The 9,877-nt window shown below is 36.2% G+C and overlaps 1 protein-coding gene across 1 annotated transcript in view; it reads left to right on the top strand.

Moving 5' to 3' along the window:
• The first annotated feature begins 3,496 nt into the window (after positions 1 to 3,496).
• The window catches only part of LOC141354707 (uncharacterized), a 59,336-nt gene continuing 52,955 nt past the window's right edge, over positions 3,497 to 9,877 (top strand). The window contains 3 exon segments of the mRNA XM_073860054.1: positions 3,497 to 3,897; positions 4,202 to 4,413; positions 5,430 to 5,552. Coding sequence (XP_073716155.1) covers positions 4,247 to 4,413; positions 5,430 to 5,552 — 290 coding nt within the window. The 5' untranslated portion in view covers positions 3,497 to 3,897; positions 4,202 to 4,246.

Below are 9,877 nucleotides of genomic sequence, written 5' to 3'. Positions count from 1 at the left end.
TTTGGTCTGATGAACCACTTAATTTCAACTACAGTGTTAAGGGGGCCATAGCATGAAAATCTGACTTTTTCTATGTTTAAGTGCTATAATTGTCTCCCCAGTGTTTCTATCAACTTGGAAATTGTGAAAAAGATCAACCCAGTAACTTAGTTTTGGTAAACCATTCTCTGCAAGCACATGAAAAATTAGGTCATTGAAATTTTGCACCCCTTATGTAAAAAAAACTTTTCATCCTACATTTGTTCTCTTTTTACCACCTCTCAAATATGATCAGGTTTCTTCAAAAATACTACATTTTGAGCAAAACGCTGAGATAATTAAATTTTTGTAAAGGACTTTTGATAGAGCTCAGATTCAGATTCAAAACACAGAGTTTGAACAGTTTGTCTTAAGGGGATACTTCCGGGTTTTGTAAGTTGGATAAGAGCTAAAATCTGGGGACACCAAAGATTTATTTGACATCTTTCAAGTAAAGATTTCAAATATTCTAAAAAGAGCCTCATGATGAGTGTGATCAGGTATTTCATACAAGATATCGGAAATTTTCCGGAGAGGTGAGAATAGGAATTAATATGAAATTTTTAAAGATATAAAATAAGTCTTTGGTCTCCCCTAGTGTGTATGTGAAGTTTTAGTAGTGTTTATTTGGTGTAATACAATGTGTTTGAATGGTTTATGGTTAAAAAACATTATTTTCCATATACTGTACATTATTGTAGCTTCTCTAAGTCCCACCCTTCTATAACAGGTCGATTTGTACAAAGCTCCTTGTTCTGAGACAGTGCAGTGTGACCCTATTGGCCAACTATCCAGTGCTTTGTTATTGGGGGAATGCCTCAACATAAAAGGAAATGGGATGCTCCTTACCATGTGTGAAAGATGGGCTCCCAAAGCAATAGTGAAAGACAGGAGACATTACTTAACTACCTTATCAATACGAGCCTGAATCTGACCGGGAAAACGTAGATGACTAAGCTGATCAATCAACTTTACCAGCACGATGTGAGCATAACTTAAAAGATCGGTAAGGTAAGAAGACTAAAACATAATACCATGTCTGCGTTTGTGATCTTAGAAATGACAAACAACACCCGCTAGTCTACAGTGCTCAAAACTTGCGTTTAAATCGTCGGTAGGAAATTATTTTAATATGAAAACATTCAGCTATACTTAAAGGCTGTGAATCAGAAGAACCAGAGTGTAGTTGCATAAGCCTTTGTGTACGTCAGCCTTGTAAATCCTCTGTGTTCAGAAAGTAGTCCTCTGTAAAATATGCAGCACACAATCGAACATTTGGGCTGTACTGTTCTGGAATAGTGTTGTTAATAAAACCTAACCGGCATTCATATCTTGATGTTTCCTCTATTGGAAGGCCAAACAAAGAAGAAAAACAGCGTCTCCACGAAATGGCGGCAGCAAGAATACTACAGCGCAAGTTTTAGAGAAGATCTGTTTGGGTTTGAAACTTTACAGATCTTCTACAAAGACATCTTTTAACACTCTAACAACAAAGGAAAACATGAAATCGGTTCATATGACTCCTTTAATTAGCTCGATGATTGTCACGATTGTTGAGATTCATACTCTGATTCTTGATGTTTGTGTTTCTAAATTAGACAGTGTTTCTAAAGCCTTCTAAATGACAAACTGATATGAGAGAGCTGACTTTCATACTGTAGTATTACTGACATAAGTAATACTTTTGATAAGGGATTACACACTAAATTAATGCAACAATTTACTTGAGGATAATCTTGAACATCAATACTTAAACACCACCATAGAATTGCATGCTTGTCTATTCTTCATACCAAACTAGTTTTAAACACACACAGTTAAAACAGCCAGAGAAAAAAATAACAAGCTAAGTCAAGGTTATATTAAAACAAATACTGATCGCCACAATGTTGACTTTAAATGAAACAAAACATCAACATCTAAACCTAGTAAGTGAATTGTGTTTTATACAAAAATATTTTTACGGATCATTCAAAAATAATGTTTTATAACATTATTAAAATGCAAAGTTTCATTTGCATGTAACGCAAAAAGTAAATATATAAAACAGTTGTTTTAAACATTGTGTGAACAATAAAACATGACATTGTCATAAGGTTTAAATATGATCGAATGTAGCATCTAATAGTCACACAACCACAAAACATTTTTAAACAGATCATAGTGTTCAATTAAAACTCAAGAGCCCCACTAAAGCAAACACTGATCCCCATAATGGTGGTTTGTTGCTTTTTAATGGAGGTTGCAAAAATATTCCAGATCGTTGCTAGGATCATTACTGACTAAATTTGAACTCAAATGTCAACTCTGTTGTCAGTAAATATGTCAATTCAACAGATACAGAGATGAAGAAAAAAAACAGCAGACAGGAGACGAAGTGAAGTTGAATAAAATAAATGCGCTTTATTGAATATTCTTAGTTGCGTTCTAGATGCTCTGACTAACTTTGTCTGACTAGAAGCAGATTTAGGAGGTGTTAACAATCCTAACACTAAAAGAGGGAAAATTCGACACAGTGGTCGAGAAAAAAAAACTAGCTTTATCATAGTGCAAATAACATGCTTTAATGTCATTTAAAGAAATACATTTTTTTTGTTCTACTAGTGTGTTGAACATTCATGTCGAATAGACGCGAGCAGTGTGTAAATACTTTAAGACATTATGATGATTTCAGTGTAGTTTGTTCTTCAGTATGTTTCTTCTGATGATGATGAAAAGTTCTAGGATAAGCAAATCTCTCTCCACATGTTAAGCAGACGTAAGGTTTCTCTCCTGTGTGAACTCTCTCATGGATTATCAGATTAGATTTCCTACAGAAACCTTTATCACAGTGTGAACACTGATAACGTTTTTCTTCAGAGTGAATATTCTGGTGTGATTTTAATGAACCTGACTCCTTAAAGGTTTTTCCACATTGACTGCACTAATACAAAGGAAAATCCCCAGTGTTAAATTAACACTGCTTTGTGTGTTAATATAATCCACACCAAGATTGGTGTTAAAAAAAACTAAATCTGTGTTAAAGTTAATAAGATAATGAAGTGATTGAGTCATTAAAGGTGAACACCTGCTGGTCATTCTGTGTCAAATCAACTCAATATTGGAATTGTTCTTGTCTTTAATTTTTTATTTTGCCCTAAATAAAACTAAAAACACATAATACACTTTTAACTATGTCTTAATTAAGTTAAATCATTTTTAAGCATATTTTAATAAAAATCTTGCTATTATTTTGTAAAATGTTTGGACATATCTGCTTTTACACTATTTTGACCAGCAGGGGTCGCCATCATGTGTGGTGTTTCGAACTGCTTCGAAAAACTGAATCAATTTTCGAAGCAATTGGTTCAATTGATTCGAAGCTTCGAAAAGCTTCGTTTCTCCCATCACTACAAACAACAAATCAGTAAAGATTTATTACCTACCTTTATACAATCACTGTTGTTAAATATTCCATCGTTTTTTCTGCAGATTCTTCTTGAAATACCAAAGCAGGTGCGATTGTTCACCAACAACAACAACACACCTCCGCGCATGTGCGTAACAGCGTTCAGTAAGTAATGGATTTATATTCACTGCGCATGCGTGTTTGGGTGTCTCGTTACTGGAGTGCCGCATACAGACAGACACACCTTTTGTATTTGTGTGGCTTCACAGGGTTTTTATCGTAACACATTAAAGTTCATTTTCTTTATTAATGTGTCACGTTAATTGTACTATTTTTTAAACGAGTGGAAAAAATTAAGGGAATTAAACTGTTCACCCTTACCACCAAGCTAACTAACAGGTAGAAAAACCTAGAACGAAAGTAAAACCGACGTGGCGACATAAACTAAATTTGAAACGGAGTGTTTGCTGTGCAATCCCGTATATTATGTGGTAAGTTCAGAAGTTTTTCATATTGCAGTGTAAATATATAGAATGAAAACATTGTCATTTGTGTTTCTGCGCTTTCTCACAAAGAATATTATTTGGATACGTTATTTATATATAGTTATATATAATCCGTCACACGTCTGACTGATCATCGGTTAAAGTACAGACTGCAGAGCAGTGGAGTGAATGTTCTTGATAGATTTACTGCAAGTTTATTGTACATTTAAAGATAATTTTCTCATGAACTAATTAATTTAGAGTAAACTTGCTCTGTATTCTTATCTGTTCGTCTTTATAACTTAAATAGCAAGGGTCTTAGATAAAGAGAGAGTGGAGGGGATATACCTCCAAAATGAGTCAACGTCAAGGGAAAGAGTTGGAAAATGAGGATGATGATGATGATCAGATGATGATACCAAGATCTTCATCTCCAGAACTGAGCTATGTGTCATTGAAGAGTAATAGTTCAATGACAGAGCCCCCAGTACTCAGTGATGGAGAAGTAACCTCTGACCTCAGGTACAGTAAGATAACTATTTATACATTTGGCAAAAGCATTTGTTCAGTGTAATTCAGAGTAATTTAAGCTATGTATTATGCCATAGTCAGTGTTTGGGACAAAAGATTCATAAACAAACTGCTGACAGACCTTAAATGCTGTTTCATTTGCCTTTTGTCAGCATCACCAGCAGGAAAAGATGTATACCTGCATCACCAGAACCCAGCTTTGTGTCGATGAAGAGTGATAACTCCATCATAGAACCTCCAGGACTCAGTGATGGAGGAGTGACCTCTGACCTCAGGTACAGTAAGATAACTATTTATACATTTGGCAAAAGCATTTGTTCAGTGTAATTCAGAGTAATTTAAGCTATGTATTATGCCATAGTCAGTGTTTGGGACAAAAGATTCATAAACAAACTGCTGACAGACCTTAAATGCTGTTTCATTTGCCTTTTGTCAGCATCACCAGCAGGAAAAGATGTATACCTTCATCACCAGAACCCAGCTTTGTGTCGATGAAGAGTGATAACTCCATCATAGAACCTCCTGGACTCAGTGATGGAGGAGTGACCTCTGACCTCAGGTACAGTAAGATAACTATTTATACATTTGGCAAAAGCATTTGTTCAGTGTAATTCAGAGTAATTTAAGCTATGTATTATGCCAATAGTCAGTGTTTGGGACAATAGATTTCAGAGAAAAACTGCTAACAGACCTTAAATGCTGTTTCATTTGCCTTTTGTCAGCATCACCAGCAGGAAAAGATTTATACCTGCATCACCAGAACCCAGCTTTGTGTCGATGAAGAGTGATAACTCCATCATAGAACCTCCTGGACTCAGTGATGGAGGAGTGACCTCTGACCTCAGGTACAGTAAGATAACTATTTAAACATTTGGCAAAAGCATTTGTTCAGTGTAATTCAGAGTAATTTAAGCTATGTATTATGCCAATAGTCAGTGTTTGGGACAAAAGGTTCATAAACAAACTGCTGACAGACCTTAAATGCTGTTTCATTTGCCTTTTGTCAGCATCACCAGCAGGAAAAGATGTATACCTGCATCACCAGAACACAGCTTTGTGTCGATGAAGAGTGATAACTCCATTATAGAACCTCCTGGACTCAGTGATGGAGGAGTGACCTCTGACCTCAGGTACAGTAAGATAAATACTTGTCAGATGCTTTTATACATTTTTTTGTGTAAATTTAAGCTCCACATTACAAAATTCGCTTGTGTTTAAACATAGGTTAGGTTACTTTTATTGTACCCGTAAGTAAATTTGTTTTACAGTGCAATGACATTCAATGGCATCCAGTACAAAAAAAAAAAACACAGAACACTACAAACCACATAGGGACAATTAAATAAATACTCATACTAAATAAATAAAAGTGCTCTCAAAACATTAAAATATTGTCTTTGTTAAAGAACCTAAAAAATATCTAAAAAACCACCTTACAATATTAGTTTATCATATTAACCGCATTTGGTACTAAGCTGCTCTTATATCTTGGAAATTTATACCTCCTTGCAGATGGCAATAACTGAAACTCACTTTGCAGGGGATGAGAAACGTCATCTAAGATTGAGATGGCCATCCTATGTAACTGTTTGGTATACAGGGATGCCACTCCTGGTTTAGACTCACCCAGCAAACTACCAGACCATTTTACTATCTGGTCCAACTGATTTTTTGCCTTTAAAGATATATGACCATACCATACTACAGTGGAAAAGGACAGCACAGATTCAATAAAAGCATGATAAAACATCTTCAAAATTGTTTGGCCAAGATTAATCAGAGATAATTTCCTTAGCAATACAAACGCTGGTGCCCCTTTTTGCACAGAGCCTCACAATTCTCTTCAAAGTTCAGTTTCTCATCAATAATAGTCCCGAGGTATTTGTATGATTGTACATACTCTATTGTTTGACCTTTGATTTTGGTTGGTTCACTTGGATGAGGCCTGTTTAAAAATGTCCCAGTCTGTGCAACTGTAACAGTCTTGTATACAGGACACAGCATCTTCTGACCACACTCTGATATCCTTAGTCACTGTTTTCTCCCTTTTTAAAACAGTCTTATATGTGGGCAACAAATGGTCACAATTGTGATCTGACAAGCCCAAGGGGGCCAGGGGGATAGATTCTCACCGATCCATAACACAGATCTAAAGTCTTGCCATGTCTGGTCGGACAGGAGACATACTGATGAAAAGTTTTAAGAGTCTGCTTTAGGGAGACATGATTAAAATCACCAAGGATGAGATTTGGTGCCTCAGGTGAGACTGACTGTACCCTGTACAACATCAAACACTGTACTAGTAGTCAATGCGGAGTTCACCTTTGGGTGAATGTAAACTGTTGTAATGAAAATCTGAGGGAACTTGCTGGGTAGATAAAAAGGTCTCAAGGACACCGATAACAGTTCTACATCAGGTGTACAAATTCCCTCTCTGACAGTAACAGAGGAACAATATCGCTTGTTGACATACAAACATACCCCTCCTCCTTGGCTTTTCCCCGTCACACTTGATAGTGTCGTGGAATTTTAGCCGCATCAAATAATACTCACTAAGAGTGAAAGTCAAGGATCACACAGACACACTGTCGACAGAATTTTCTTTGTCTGAATTTTATATATTCTGCAGAACAGGCTCTCACCCCCTGGTGCTAGGAGCATAAACCCAAGAGCCCCGATTGCAAGGTTGAACACACATTTATAGTAAGATGCTGAAACACCTACAATCATCCGTTTCTACGTCATCTAGAAGATAACCTTCAGTTTGTCCGTGATTAAGAACATAAACAGTTAAATATCTTATCATATAGGACAGTACATGCTGGTACATGATGTTTAAGTCCTTGGACATTGTACTTGCTGAAAAGACAGAAAAAGCATAATTCTGTACGTTAGCAGAAAAACATGATCTCCATATGAATCACAATTTATGAGCTTATGATTGTAATTAAAAAATGAAAAATAGGATGAAAAATAAAACATAATAATGTAAGAAAAAATGAGGAGGACGTAGAAAATCTTGATGAAAGTAGTTTATTGTGGTAGCAGAGACAAAGCACGTCGTACTTTGGGTTCAGCGGAGTCAGATTGAACCCTGAGCAAAGTCAGTCTTAACACTTTATAGTTTCAAACCTGTTTTCCCACCCCTAATGCTAATGAAGTACCCCTTTAAATGTAAATTAAGACTAATACTACAAATGACCTCTATATCTCCCACTGTGCCCAAATCCGTCATTGTAGTATCCAACTGTGTGCTCAACCAAGTGGTCAGATAATGTTTAGATAGATGTCTTTTATTATCATGAACCCTCTTTGATCTGTGTTGGTTCAAGAAGTCTCACATTTGCTCCCATACTACTATTTAGAAAGTATTACTTCAGGTTATATTATTGTATTGCTTGAACTGAGATTACCATTTATGATTATCAAGCCTTTTGGAGGGATGAGCTTTATTCAACAGCTAAATTGAAGTGGAATCTTTGTCAAGGCTGACTATAAATTCTTACAGTCACCCGTTTGATGCTCTTGGCAGAGAAGCATCACATCCACTCCATTCATAACGATTACACCTCCCATTAATATAAGGGCAGGTGCCCAGTGGCGGCAATACCCTGGCTTAGGTTGTCCCCCATCTGGCCACTGGAGAATCTTACCCGTCATTGGGTCATCACCTCATGCACACTGGTTATCGCTCCATCCCATTAGGCAAGATTATCATAAGGTCTCTCCTAAAATTTGGCAATATGAAACAAACATTTCTTGGGTTTGGGAGAGAAATATTCAAGAACCATCACAGCCAACGGGAACGTCCTAAGGTGATCATTGAAGTATCTGCAATCTGGCGTCTTAATAGAGAACACATACAGCATAGCATAATACATTGACAAACAATGAGTAAGATATACACACTGTTTTAAAGGTTACATCCCAAAGTAAATCTGAATATGCAATAGCTAATTCCCCATTACCCTATCTTTCTCATTAAGATCAATGACATTAACACATTGTCTAATACTGGCAATTTAAAATCAATTCTGGAATATTTTCTTAAAATAGGATAGTATTTGTCGGGTCACATTCACATATACAAGGTGTAGTAACACAATTTCTCTCATCTGTGACTATTATCATTGAGAAATGATTCTGCATATGAGTGAGTTTAACTTTACAAGCATCAAACAATAGTTGTTCTTCATTTCTTTTAAGAGTATGTTCCTGTAATGTTCCGAGATTGTCCACCTTTAGAATTTTCTCAAACTCAAAATTTCCTTGCTCCTGGAAAATTGTTTAAAGCATAGCATACATTCATTCTAGTGTCATGTGTAGTGAGGCTTCATAATATGGTTTTCCACCTTGGTAGAAAGACTGCTGTCCATACTCTCTAGAAATAGTTTGATTTATTTGTGCTTCTCCTATCGATTTTCCAATCTTTTTCAATTTTGAAAACAGCTCCTTAGATGAAGCTTTCATAGGCATTGTTCCGATTCGTATGTCACAGGATCTTTTAGACCTGTCGTTCTGGATATTAGCAGGTTTGGAAATGTCTGGATTTCCTATTCCAGTAGTTACTCTAGAGACGTCCTGGTTCCTCTTTCTTGAGGAAGTACCCTGGCATCACTTGTCCTGTTGGCCTTCTGGTCCAAATCGTCTTTCTCCCTAAGGTTACACACTATCTCCGTGCTTACACCTGAAACAAGAAGAATAGAAGAGGTTGCCCCCCTTTTCCCCCACAAGAACTTTTCACATTCAAAACATCAAAGTCACATATGTTTAATCACAGAACATCAAACATCAGTAATGTTTTAAAAAAATATATTTTTTAAATTATTGGCATTAAAACATTTTTCATGAATCTTCAAGAATCACCCCCCTTTTGATAGTAAGCATATTTTTTCTAGAATGTGCTACTATCATAAAACGATTTTCTAGTTCACATCAACATCTGCTTGTGACTGAGTTACAGTCATGTTGTTCACACGGTGATTTGTCTGGCAAGGTTTCTTCCTTCTTTCCATTCAACAGTGCTAACTGGGTTTCTAAATTGTCTATTTTTTTAAGCAAATCACGAAAGCCCATCTGTCTTTTATGTGAAAAGTGACACTGTCTTGCCTTGTGTCCTGTCTTTCCACATCTAAAGCAAACAACATCCTTATCTTTCCATTTTTTTTTCTCTGAACAATGCCTAGCAATGTGACCATCTTTTCCACATGCATGACAGACAAAGTTTCGATATTTCTCTTTGTCTTGACAATGCCTAGCAATGTGACCGGCGTTTCCACATGCATAGCAAAGAATAACACCTGAATTTATTCCTGCAAATCTCCTTTGTCTATGATGGAAGCCATCAGTTAATCTAGAATATTCTGTTCTGCCAAAAGCAGCAACTGGATTTCTAGAATTGGCACCTTTCATTTGACTATTAGCATTATTGTTGTAAAACTGTGTCATTTTAGCA

The sequence above is a fragment of the Misgurnus anguillicaudatus genome, chromosome 3 (genome assembly GCF_027580225.2).
Source record: "Misgurnus anguillicaudatus chromosome 3, ASM2758022v2, whole genome shotgun sequence".
Classification (NCBI taxonomy): Eukaryota; Metazoa; Chordata; class Actinopteri; order Cypriniformes; family Cobitidae; genus Misgurnus; species Misgurnus anguillicaudatus.
This window is presented reverse-complemented; position numbering and strand designations above follow the sequence as displayed.